This window comes from Dendropsophus ebraccatus, chromosome 6, assembly GCF_027789765.1.
Source record: "Dendropsophus ebraccatus isolate aDenEbr1 chromosome 6, aDenEbr1.pat, whole genome shotgun sequence".
Lineage (NCBI taxonomy): Eukaryota > Metazoa > Chordata > Amphibia > Anura > Hylidae > Dendropsophus > Dendropsophus ebraccatus.
The window spans coordinates 16,731,398-16,745,092 of NC_091459.1; the positions used below are offsets into that span (position 1 = coordinate 16,731,398).

Sequence of the window (13,695 nt, forward strand, 5' to 3'; positions counted from 1 at the left end):
CTTCAGTAGCCCCAATGATTATTGCTGTGACATTTTGTAGTTGCAAGCATAATATGTGCTTTTTTCAGGAGCTAGATGATTTTTTCATTTCAATTAGAGGGGGAACTTTGGCGAAAAGGAAGGAAGTGGTATATTTATTTCAGTCTGACACAGTGCTCTCTGCCGCCACCTCTGTCCATGTCAGGAATTGTCCAGAGCAGGAGAGGTTTTCTATGGGGATTTGCTGCTGCTCTGGACAGTTCCTGACATGGACAGAGGTGGCAGCAGAGAGCACTGTGTCAGACTGGAGAGAATACACCACTTCATGCAGGACACACAGCTCTTACAAAACAAAAATGTAATCGATCAAATCACTGACCCCTTTCAGGGAAATGATGGAATGAACCCTATCATTTCCCCCTGCGAGATAGAATTTGCTGAACTGTGTCGCTTCTCTGCTCCCCCCCCAGCCTGTCCGCTCTGCTCCCCATTCCTCTTGTTTCCCATGCTACGTGCCTCCTGCTCCCCCGGCCTGTTTGCTCCACTGCCAGTCTGCCCCCGCCGCCATCCGCCTGCCGGGAGGTGTGCCACTCCGCTCCCCATCCACCCTGCCCTGCGACACTCCTCCTGCTCCCCCGTCCTGTCCACTCTGCTCCCAGTCCGCCCCAACACCGTATGCCTGCTGGGAGGTGTACAGCTCTGCTCCCCATCCGCCCCAGGTCCTGTCCACCTTCCGCCATATACCTGCCGGGAGGTGTGCCGCTCTGCTCCCCTGTCCGCCTTGCCGCCATATGCCTGGTGAGGAGGTGTGCTGCTCTGCTCCTCCCGTCCGCCTCCGCCGTCATATGCCTGGCAGGAGTTCCTGTCCGCCCCCCACCTAGGGAAATTATGGAACGGCGCGTTCAATCCATTATTTCCCGGGATTTGATCAAATCACTGGATTCTATCATTTCACTGCAACATATACACCAGCCAAACCACTGCATTTAGAGCAGAGCAGTGGTCGGCGACCTAGACAACTAGCTGTCAACAGGTAATCCTAAATGCATATCCTTTACACTTTTGATAACTTGCAGTGGTAATAGCAGTGATTCCCTGATGTTTGATTCCCTTTAAGGGCCTTAATGTATATGTAATCCCCACACTCTTCCCAATTTTGTTACAGGTTTGACTTTATATACTTTAGAATACATAAGCCATCTTTAATTTTTTTTGTCTTGTCTCTAGGTGGAAAAACGCCGCTTTAACCTTCAGAAGACCGTTCTGGCACCGCCTGTGGCTGGCACCTCCTCACACAGTTATGATAGACAGCTGCATCTCCGATGCCAGTTGTCTCCAGGATACTATCTGCTTATCCCCAGCACATTTCTCAGGGACACAGAAGGGGATTTTTTATTTCGTGTGCTTTCCAGTGGACCCATTACTCTCAGGTTAGATTGAACAACCTTTATAGCCCATTATGACTCATGAATTCAAGTTTAAGCGCAACTGTCATTTAAATGTCAAAATCAATAAATATTAATAGTTCAAGTGATTTTAAGAAACTCTGTAATCGGTTTTATTAAGCAAAAGAGTTTCCCTCTGTACTCAAAAAGCTGTTTTCCTCCCCCCCTCCCCCCTTGCTTCAGAAGAAGCAGGATTTGTGTGTCCATTATGGTCTATAGAGGGGGGAGGGGCCGAAGGGGGATGAGAGAGCATGGAGAGGAGAAAAGGCAGCCCTGCAAAACACTTCATCCTGCAATCTTCTCTCACCAAGATCCCAGATAAGCAGTGACCTTTTTCTTTCAAATCTTTATTTATAATTACATTTTTTACAAAAAAAATAAATAAAAACCACATCACACACAAATGTTACAAAGACATTGCGGGTACAACAATTATCCATTATGCCAAACAAAGCACTTGTAATCGAACATTCGAACACTGAGGAAACCCCAAGCAGTGACCTTTTTGACCTGTGGATCCAGTGTTTTATGTGCCAAGACAGTCTCCCAAACGGCAAGGTCGCTTCTCTGCTCTACCTTCTTACTCATCCCCCTCGACCCTATAGGTTATAATGGACTCGTCTTCAAAACCTGTCTTCACTTTGCTCCTCTGTAATAAAGATGGCTTTGCCTGATAATGAACAATTAAGATGTAAGGGGGGAGGCTGGAAAACAGCTTTTCGGGTACAGAAAGAGCCTTTTTTTCTTTGCCTAATAAAACCTATAACAGAGTTTTTTTAAAATCACCTGTACTATTGATTTTCTGCCAAAAAAATTTAAATGACACTTACACTTTAATGAAAAGGGCATTCATATGACAAACTTACTGTAGTTTCGTCCAATGTTACCAAATAAAGTGTTAGGGCCCTAATACACAGCCTGATCTGGAGGATTAAGCAAGCACTGATCTGTCTGGTCAGCATTCTCTTGCTCCTCATTCCCTGCTTGCTGTCGCTGCTATTTCCAACAGTGAGCGGGTAAGAGCAGAGGGTCCGCAGGGAGCTGCAGCAGACTGTCGCTATCGTTTTTGGGGGGTTCTTTTCAATGTGTTGAAAGACAAGGATCAGCCGACATCATGTATGTCGGCTGATCGTTGCCTTTTAATCGTAGCTATTACACCAAGCCATTATCGTCCAAATGGGGACGATTATCGCTTGGTGTAATAGGGCTTTAAAACCTTATGGGGTTCTAATATAAATACCTTACATGTGATACAACTCACAGGCCTCCACTGTATATGTAAGTTGTTGTGTTCTATCATTAGTAAATGAATAATATGCATTATTGCTAAGAAATGCAGAACGCCATCCTAGTCAGACCGACCTCATTGCTATGCAGCCATTGCAATTGCAGGCAAGATGATTGTTATAATTCTTTATTGTCTTTGTGTGCATATAGCTCTAGTTCCCAGTTAGCCATTAACCCCTTAAGGTCCAAGCCAATTTTCGTTTTTGCGCTTTTGCTTTTTCCATTTTATGTTTAAAAGTCCATAGCGCTTGCATTTTTTCACCTAGAGACTTATATGAGTGCTTATTTTTTGCGAAACCAATTGTACTTTGCAATTACAGGCATAATTTTTCCATAAAATATGTTGTGAAACCGAAAAAAAATCATTTGCGCTGTCAAATTGAAAAAAAAACGAATTTGTTTTGATTTCGGGGAGTTTTGCATTTACGCCGTTCGCCCTATGGTAAAACTGACTTGTTATGCATGTTCCTCAAGTCGTTACGATTACTATGATATATAACATGTATAACTTATATTGTATCGGATGGCCTGTAAAAAATTCAAACCATTGTTAACAAATATATGTCACTTAAAATCGCTCCATTCCCAGGCTTATAGCGCTTTTATCCTTTGGTCTATGGGGCTGTGTGAGGTGTCAGTTTTTGCGCCATGATGTGTTCTTTCTATCGGTACCTTGATTGCGCATATACAACTTTTTGATCGCTTTTTATTACATTTTTTCTGGATTTGATGCGACCAAAAATGCGCAATTTTGCACTTTGGAATTTTTTTGCGCTTACGCCGTTTACCGTGCGAGATCAGGAATGTGATTAATTAATAGTTCGGGCGATTACGTGCGCGGCGATACTAAATATGTTTATTTATTTATTAATTTATATTTATAAAATGGGAAAAGGGGGGTGATTTGGACTTTTATTAGGGGAGGGGATTTTTTATTAATAAAAACACTTTTTTACTTTTTTTTTTACATGGACTAGAAGCCCCCCTGGGGGGCTTGTATATACACAGCAATGATCTCTCATAGAGATCAATGCTGTGTATATACACAGCAAAGATCCATGAGATCGGTCATAGATTGCTATGGCCTGCTGCAGGCCATAGCAATCTATTGCCGAGCCGGGATCAGCGTCATTCCGACGCTGAGGCCCGGCACGGCCAGAAGAACGGATCTCCCCCCCGCGATCACATCGCGGGAGGGAGATCCGTGCCACTAGACACCAGGGATGTGATGTCTGAAGCCCTTCAATGCAGCTGTCAGGTTTGACAGCTGCATTGAAGTGCTTAATTAGCCGGCGCAGCAACGGGACCCGCGCCGGCTAACAGAGGCACTGCCCGGCTGCACGTGTCAGCCGGGATCAGCGCCGTTTAGAGCGGGGTCCCGGCGGGACCCCGCTCTGAACACCCCCCGCGGCGCCATGACGTATTAGATACGTCATGGGTCGCTAAGGGGTTAAATTAGGGGCTAGTTATTGGAGCCGGCAGGATCCTTTTCTTATAGTGCATTTTTTGTTTTGGACACTAATTTATTTAATTTGTTTCCCCTCTACTGATTTAGTGAATTACCCTCCAATCAGCCTGTACGGAGGGCAAGTGAAGATGTAATACCTGGAATATGGGAAACACTGGAGCTTAAAGGAGAATGGAAGAAAAATAACAGTGCAGGAGGCAGCAGGAACTTTTCGTCTTACCATCTCAACCCAGCCATTACTTTTTGTGTGCCCCCTAATTCCCGAATGGTAAAGGTGACACTGCGCCAGCACAGCCAGGAGAATCAGTGCCATGCCATTGGATTTCATGTGTACTTGGTGAGGCATCTAGTTTCTTAGGGTCCTATTATAGGGGCCTATGGCGGCCCGATCGGTGCTCGTTTACTGAGCTTATTACATGGCAAGGGCTGTGCAGTGACACTTACATATAATTTAGACACATTTGAATAATTTATTTTTAAATTTGCCCTTAGGCACCAGCTGATGGCAGCTTCTGTCCATTTTCACAAGAGCCGTGTTCCAGCTGTATTCCACATAGTCACTCTTTGGAAGTGTCAAAAGCCAGTGAACTTGCCCCTGGACAATATATCGTTGTGCCTTCTACTTACCTTCCCGACCAGGAGTGTAAATTCTCAATATTCATCTCTACCAAGACTGAGAGGTAAGTGCAGGATGCATGTCATCTGACGACTTTCTAAAAGTTTTTCTTTTTTTTCTTTATCATAACTTTTGTATTTGCACAGGAAACCTATAAAGAGTGAAGAGACTCTGGGGCACATCCTGAAAGAGGTCAGTAAATCATTTGGCGTATAAATAACTTTATAATAATTAAGAAGACCTAGCTGTGTTTAATGTTCATACTTGCATCATGTTTTCAGTTTTTACAGAAACCACGATGGTTATCTGTTAGCATGCTATGTCATAATCCATTAAGACTTTTTTTTTTCTATTGACGTACAGGAGGTATGTGTGGCATCTGTCAGCATTCTTGCTGAACACAAAATTACAACATGCCATGCTAACCATCAAAAAGCAACTGGGAGGTAACCTTAAAGTGCAACTGTCATTGAAAGTTTTATTGCAGAAATCAGTAGTACAAGTGATTTTAAGAAACTATGGAATAGGTTTTATTTTTCTTATCTGCTCATTATCAGGCAAAGCCGTCATCATTACAGAGAAGCAGAGTGAAGACCGGTTTGCTGAGTCCATTATAACCTATGGAGGGGGGAGGGGCCAATGGGGATTAGTGAGCAGGAAGAGGAGACGAGAATTTGTACAGTTTGGAGACTGTTTTAGCGCATAAAACACTGGATTCACAGGTCAAAAAGGTCACTGCTTATCTGGGAGCTTAGTGAGAGAAGATTGCAGGATGTTTCTTTGTACAGCCCTGCTTTTCTCCTACCTGTGCTCCCTCATCCCCCTCAACCCCTCCATACAGCATATTGGACACAGAAATCTTGCTTTTTCTGAAGTGAGGGGGGAGGTAGGAAAACTGTGTTTTTAGTACAGAAGAAAACTCTTTTGCTTAATAAAACCTATTACAGAGTTTCTTAAAATCACTTGTACTATTGATAGTAATTGATTTCTGAAAAATGACATTTTAATGACAGTTATGCTTTAAGGAATATAACTATTGCAGGTATAAACAGACCCTAAGTTGTTCTCACTAAATTGCGTCAGTACAGTTATTTCTTAGAAAAAGAATCTACCACTCACCTGTGATCTGCATGTTTAAAGATCAGAGTACTGACTTTCGTATTATGATAATAAAAACTTAGTGTCCCTGTCATTATAAAAAAAAAAACAAAAAAAAAAACTTTTGACTTATTCAGTATTCCACCGCTCTTTAGATATAGCCGATAGAAGTGAGTGGCTTAGCATTCCTCTCCCTGGCTTCGTGTGACCTCCTTCTCTGTGTGAAACAGGTTCTATAGATTTACAATGGAGCCCATCTTCTGCAGTGAGACAGAGATCACAGATACTGGGACTGAAATGCTAAACCACATGCTTCTTTCAGTTATATCTATAGACCTGTGGGTTCTGAGCACTCTCAATGACCCTTCCATATGCCTTTATTAGCAGGTCATTAAAGAGAATCTACCAGCACCCAGGCCCTACCCGCAGTAGAGGATTATAATAGGTCCGTTTCGGGCGGTAGCCCAGGGCCCCAAGCTCCTGGGGGCCCATGGCCACCCAAAAAGACTTTCTGCCACGATTTGCAAATAATCATTGCTTTTTTTTACAGCAATTTTGCAAAATTCAGGGCATCATGACATTATCTATCCTGTACTATGAACATTACGCTAGTGCTGCCATAGTTACAGTGGGTTGGGGGGGCCCAGGTTTGGTGAACAGCCCGGGGCTTATGGTAAAGTTAATCCGCCCCTGCCAACCTGAGGTGCTGACAGTGTGCTGTAGTTGCCAGTCCCACAGCTTTCTCCTCCCTCTTTTTCATGAATATTCTCTGCTGTCCAGCCTCCTGCTCTCTCAAGCTGCCAACCAGTGTATTTGAGTGTTTATTACAGACATAAGCTGCCTACAGAGGACTAATCTGCAATTAGCTGTAGCTGTGTTGGAGCTGTGGTTTAGGGGTGAATCGCTTGTAAAGAGACCAGTGACAGCTTTTCTTTTTTTGAAATTAAATGTAGTTATTTTTTTTTCTTCTTACCATTGTATAATATTTAAGGCTATGCTCACACACCGGAAGAGACCGGTCTCTGCCTGGACTTTTGCCGATGGCAACCACGGCCGTACTTTTACGTAGTGTGAACATAGCCTAAAAGTGCAAGGAATTCCCCATCTGGTCCAAATTAGGTTTAAAATCCAGTTGTTTTTTTTAATATAATGATGAGTAAAAGGAAAAAAATAACTACATTTCAGTTCCATCAGGGAATTAAACCCAGAAAAAAAGACTGTCATTGGTCTCTAAACAAGTGATTTATGCCTAGACCACAGCTTCAACACAACAACATCTGATTGTTGATCAGTACTCTAAAGGCAGTTTATGTCTTAAATAAACACTCAGAGTTACTGTCTGACAGCTTGAGTGTGCAGAAGGCCGGGGAACAGAGATTATTCATGTAGGAGAGGGAGGAGGAAGCAGTGGTGAAGTGTGCCAGAGTGTGGCACAAACTCTGAGCTACAACTCCTCTTTGAATCTTGATTACAGTTGGAGACCCATGATTGTACATAATCCACTCCACGGATAAATTACCAAAAGGTGCCATGCTCACTAGGGGACTGTCAGCTACAGCACATGGTTACCATCTCAGGTAGGGCCCGGGTGCTGACAGATTCCCTTTAAGGGTACTTATTCCAGCCCACTGTGTTTTTAAAGAAGGGGCTGTTTTCTCTGCATACTCACAACTGGACTCCCATTATAACCACCAAGAGTGCAGAAAACATTGCTTTCATTCTTCTTATGTGTTGCACAGTAAACGCTGAAAAGAAAAACAAAGCCAGTATAATGCTGTATTTTTTTTTTTTTTAATCCATCTCCTCTAAAAATAAAATAATCAAAAAGTCATAGGTATTTCAAATTGGTACGTATAAAAACTACACATTTTCCTGTAAAGAATTGGCCCTTACTTGCCAGGGGAAAAATAACGAAAAAAAAAGTTATCTGTCTTAGCATGTGTTTCCGCAGGATAGGCCATCAATGTCTAAACAGGGAAGAAGCTGCACCAGCCCTTATGCACAGTGAACAGTGCTAGAAGCCATCTACTGTTTTAATCTGCACCAGCACAACACAGTGGGCGATTAGGGGATTCAGGCACAGTTGGCTGTATGTGGGTGCAGTGACTTATCGGAACAGCTGATTGGTGAGGGTGTGGGGTGAAGTCCCAAGAAGAAAAAAAAACAGGCAGGGTCCCGATTACCGCTGCCGGATGTCAACTTCTGCTGTAAACCAGGTACCCAGCTCTTCTAGCTGCAAGGTCATGGCCTGGCTGGGCAATTGGCTGCTTAGCCAGTCAGTGACTATGGTGGTGCAACGCCACAGTTCCTGATTGGCTGAGCAGGCAGTCACTCAGCCGGGTACTTGACGTTGCAGGTAGGAGAGCTGCAGGACATCAGTGGCTGTGAATGGGACTCCAGAGTGGTGCTACTGGGCACAAGGATAGGGAAGTTAAAATTGTTAATTATTTTCCTGCTCCCCCTCTGTCTTTTTTTTTTTTTCACTTTTGTGAGACTTCCCCTCTAAGGCCCAAGATGTATGTCAGGGAAAGGGTTTAGTACTGTTTGAATGTACACTAGCAGCATGTTAATATTTTTGGCTTGTTTTTTTTATTTTTAGGTTTCCGTTATATCGCTGATGAAGTAGAAAGCCATCTGACCTTAACAAGATGACCAAAAAATAATCTGTTTTACTGATTTTTCTGGAAACATTTTTTGTAAACTGGCAGACAGGGTATTAAACTAAATACATGACAGGTTTAGCACTAACCGAGAACCTGAAGCGAGACTGCCACCAATAATTTAAAAAACAAAAAACAAGCTGCTATAAATGGTGATTTTTCCTGTTCTTGTGTTTATACCTTGAGTGCTGTATACTGTGATCATACAGTAAAATAAACTTTTATTTTTCTATCTGGCCTCTTATGTCTCGGTTGCTTGGTGCAATTGATATGTTAAAGTATGTCATTTTAATTTTTAAACTTTCTATTTTTTGCAGAAATCAATAGTACAAGCAGTTTAAAGAAACTATGTAATAGGTTTTATTAAGCAAAAGAGTTTCCTTCTGTACTCAAAAAGCTGTTTTCCTACTGCCCCCCCCCCTCCCCCCTTATCTGTTCAATACAGGCAAATCTGTCTTTATTTCAGTGAAGCAAAGTGAAGACTGGCTCTGCTGTGTCCATGATAGCCTATGGAGAGGAGAGGGGCCAAGGGGGATGAGTGAGCAGGAAGAGGAGAGAGCCACCTGGTGCATTTTGGAGACTGTGTGTCTATGCACACAGTGGATTCACAGGTCAGACTGATCAGTGCTTATCTGTGAACTCAGTGATATAAGATTGCAGGATGTTGGGCTCTCTGCTATACACAAGCTGTTTGTCTCCTCTCCCTTCTCCCCCCCCCCCCCTTGACCCCCTACCCTCTCCATAGACCATAATGGACACAGATAAGTGAGGTGGAAAGATGCAGAAAAGCTTATTGAGTACAGAAGAAAACACTTAAGTTAAATAAAACCTTACAACATTTCCTAAAATCGTTTTTACTATTTATTTTTGCAAAAAAAAAACAAAAACACTTTAAGACACTACTTTAAACCATGTAATAAATAATCTGTATCCTGACACCTATTGTTGACATTATTTTTAGGGTAAGGCTTCTGCATACTCCCATAAAGGTTTATTATGAAAACCTAAAAACAAAGTGTGTTCTAGTGTAAATTACAGTATTATTTTTTTTTTTTTTTTTTTACAGGGGTAGGGCCTGCACCCTTTATGCAATACCATGCCTCTGTGCTTCTGAAATATTCTGTACTTCATTAGGTGGAGTAAGACAGTTAAACAAAACAGAGGCAAAAATTTAGTTTATTTGTTAAAGGAGAAGTCCAACGAAAATTTTTATTAAAGTATTGTATTGCCGCCCAAAAGTTATATAAATCACCAATATACACTTATTACAAGAAATGCTTATAAAGTGCTTTTTTTCCCTGCACCTATTACTGCATCAAGGCTTCACTTCCTGTATACCATGGTGATGTCATTTCCTGGATACCATGGTGATGTCATTTCCTGGATAAAATGGTGATGTCACGACCTAACTCCCAGAGCTGTGCAGGCTGTGGCTGCTGGAGAGGATGATGGCAGGGGGACACTGAGGGACACAGGGCTCTGGAGGGACACTGAGCATCCCTCTGCCATCATCCTCTCCAGCAGCCACAGCCCGCACAGCTCTGGGTCGGGTCGTGACATCACCATTTTATCCAGGAAGTGAAGCCTTGATGCAGTAGTAAGTGCAGGGAAAAAAGCACTTTATAAGCATTTCCCATATTAAAGGGGTTATCCAGCCTGGGGTTACTTTTTTGGAGGGACCGGGGAGGAGGTGGCTGAAATAAAAGACGTCCACTTACCTCCCCGCTTCCAGCGGCGGGTTCCGCATCACGGCGCTCCGGTGCACGGTTCCCGGCCGCTTCCTGGTGTCTGACGCCGCCCGAGACGCTACGTCTCAGGGCCGCTCAGCCACTCAGTGAAGGAGGGGGAATTCGAGCATACGTAGCGTCTCGGGCGGTGTCAGACACCAGGAAGCGGCTGGGAACCTGGCACAGGAGCGCCGTGATGCAGGACCCGCCGCTAGAACCAGGGAGGTAAGTGGACGTCTTTTATTTCAGCCACCTCCCCCCCCCCCCCCCCCCCCAAAAAAAAAAGCCCCCAGGCTGGAGCACCCCTTTAAGTGTATATTGGTAATTTGTATAACTCTTGGGGCAATACAATACTTTAATAACAGGGCTGTTTCCAGGCTTTATGCCGCCTGAGGCATAAAACCCCCCCCGGGCCCATGCTTGCAAACACATAACCGGCCGCACCATCACGCACCACCCTCCCCCGGCACTTACCAGAGCGCAGGGCAACACTTCCTGGAGAGTGCAGCTGCGTAGCGCCGCGGTGGATGGCTGCAGCGCATGCACGCACGCAACCAATCAGGGACAAGGCTGCTGGGTGGTACGCGGCGGTACGTGGGAATGCCGGGGAGAGCGGGCGGCAAGATGTGTGGTAAGTGGTGAGGCCGTGACTGCTGCTGTCATTTTAGCTAAGTTAAACATAACTAAAAGGACAGCGGTGAAGATCTTGCCGCCCCCTGCAGGGACGCAGAATCTGCTGCCTGAGGCGGAATACTCATTCCGCCTCATGGCAGAAGCGGCCTTGTTTGATAAAAATTTTCACCGGACTTCTCCTTTTAACTTATCTAAGCACAGATACCATGTGTAGTAAAGGTCTATATGACAAGTTTTTTAAGATTAATACAAAATTCAATGAGCTAAAAAGAAATCTTACCCATGTATAGTATAGAGCTGTCTTTTTTTTTTTTTATAAGAAGTTTTATTGAACACTTTATTTGACACATTTTCACAGTCACAGACTCTTTGGAAAATGAAAGGTGGAATCTGATTGGTTGCTAGGGGCAACTGAGCCAGTTTCACTTTACACCATGTTTGATAAATCTCCACCTATAGGTGCAAATTAGTGGCTGCCATCTGATTAAGAGAGAGCTGCATGGGGTTTCTACAACATTCCCATAGTGCCCTACTAGGCAGTCCCGAGGTGTACATTCCTTTCCAGTCTTATCAAATTATTAATCTTAATAAACTCCTGAGTTGTGGGAGGTTCTATAGAGCTGTTACAGCTGCTCCGTCTCACCGACATGCGTTTTGATTACATCTCCCTTCTAAAGGAATGTTGTACGATCAGAAATGAGGCCACTATTTATGGAACTCCGATCTGTGTCACATGAAATGTCCAAATGATTAAACGATGTATGATGTAGTGCAAGTCAGGGATCACGCCCATCTTAAGGCCCTATTCTATGGAACGATTCTTGTTCATAAACTCGCTCCCTGCTTCTTACCTGTGGCGGGGTCTGCGCCGTATTAGCGCTGATCCCGGCTCGGCAAGGTATTGCTTTCGGCTGCAGCAGCCGAAAACAATAAAGTGCCTATCTCATCGATCTATGCAGTATAACATACTGCATAGATCTCAATGAGAGATCAGTGTCCTTATACTAGAAGTCCCCCAGGGGGAATAACCCTAACCCCAGGGGAACTTCTAGTATAAGTGTAAAAAAAAAAAAAAAGTGTTATTATTAATAGAAAAAAACCCTCCCCTAATAAAAGTTCGAATCACCCCCCTTTTCCCATGTTAAAAATAAATAAATAAACATGTTTGGTATCGCCGCGTGCGTTATCAGCCAAAATATTAATTTATCACATTCCTGATCTCTCACGGTAAATGGCGTGAGCGCAAAAAAACCCCTAAAGTGCAAAATTGCGCATTTTTGGTCGCATCAAATCCAGAAAAATTGTAATAAAAAGCGATCAAAAAAGTCGCATATGCGCAATCAAGGTACCGATAGAAAGTACACCTCAGACAGCCCCATAAACCAAAGGATAAAAGCGCTATAAGCCTGGGAATAGAGCGATTTTAAGGAACATTTATTTGTTAACAATGGTTTTAATTTTTTAAAAGCCATCAAATACAATAAAAGTTATATATGTTATATATCGTTGTAATCATAGCGACTTGAGGAACATATATAACAAGACAGTTTTACTTCAGCGCAAACAGCGTAAAAACAACCTCCCCCCCCCCAAATAAAATGTGTTTTTTTCCAGGATCTCCAGCGCTGCAGATGTCACGACCTAGCTGATGGACACCACTACAGTCACTGATTGGCTGAGCAGCCATTCCAACAGCCGGTACTGGCATTTTCCCCTAGGTCATCACAACTAGGGGGAAAATGCCCTCCAGCAGGCATCTCTGAGTCCAGGTAGAGGAAAAAAGAAATGAACCTTCTGCAGAAGCATACAGCATTAATTACCTGTCTATCCCAGTTTTGAAACTACCAAAAATCCATTTGCTTTGGGTTTTTTTTTTTTTGTGTGGCTGTACTTCCTGGTTGAGCAGTTGTACACAGTACTACAGGCTCCAGAATGCCCATTCCTCTCCCTTATCTGTTGCAGAACATCTAAGCTGTGTTCACACATTGAATTGTGTGAATTATTTGCAATACTTTACCATTTCATTGTAGTCCCACCCACACAGCACACTGTATTCTCTACCTGTAACACCACACAGCACGCTGTATTCTCTACCTGTAACACCACACAGCACACTGTATTCTATACCTGTAACACCACACAGCACGCTGTATTCTCTACCTGTAACACCACACAGCACGCTGTATTCTCTACCAGTAACACCACACAGCACGCTGTATTCTCTACCTGTAACACCACACAGCACACTGTATTCTCTACCTGTAACACCACACAGCACGCTGTATTCTCTACCTGTAACACCACACAGCACACTGTATTCTCTACCTGTAACACCACACAGCACGCTGTATTCTCTACCTGTAACACCACACTGTATTCTCTACCTGTAACACCACACTGTATTCTCTACCTGTAACACCACACAGCACGCTGTATTCTCTACCTGTAACACCACACAGCACGCTGTATTCTCTACCTGTAACACCACACAGCACGCTGTATTCTCTACCTGTAACACCACACAGCACGCTGTATTCTCTACCTGTAACACCACACAGCACGCTGTATTCTCTACCTGTAACACCACACAGCACACTGTATTCTCTACCTGTAACACCACGCAGCACGCTGTATTCTCTACCTGTAACTCCGCACAGCACACTGTATTCTCTACCTGTAACACCACACTGTATTCTCTACCTGTAACACCATACAGCACTGTATTCTCTACCTGTAACACCACACAGTACTGTATTCTCTACCTGTAACACCACACAGCACG

At 43.6% G+C, this 13,695-nt stretch overlaps 1 protein-coding gene across 2 annotated transcripts in view; it reads left to right on the top strand.

Annotated features, from left to right (window-relative positions):
* Positions 1-12,570, top strand: part of CAPN10 (calpain 10) — a 28,605-nt gene extending 16,035 nt beyond the window's left edge. Inside the window, exons 9-13 of one of the 2 annotated variants that reach the window (XM_069973474.1) lie at positions 1,207-1,409; positions 4,267-4,516; positions 4,672-4,859; positions 4,942-4,987; positions 8,493-8,749. In XM_069973474.1, coding sequence (XP_069829575.1) covers positions 1,207-1,409; positions 4,267-4,516; positions 4,672-4,859; positions 4,942-4,987; positions 8,493-8,519 — 714 coding nt within the window. In that variant the 3' untranslated portion in view covers positions 8,520-8,749. Of the gene's footprint in view, positions 1-1,206; positions 1,410-4,266; positions 4,517-4,671; positions 4,860-4,941; positions 4,988-8,492; positions 8,750-12,527 lie in introns of those variants that run through there. The other variant, XM_069973475.1, reaches the window with a different exon arrangement.
* The last annotated feature ends 1,125 nt before the right edge of the window (positions 12,571-13,695 follow it).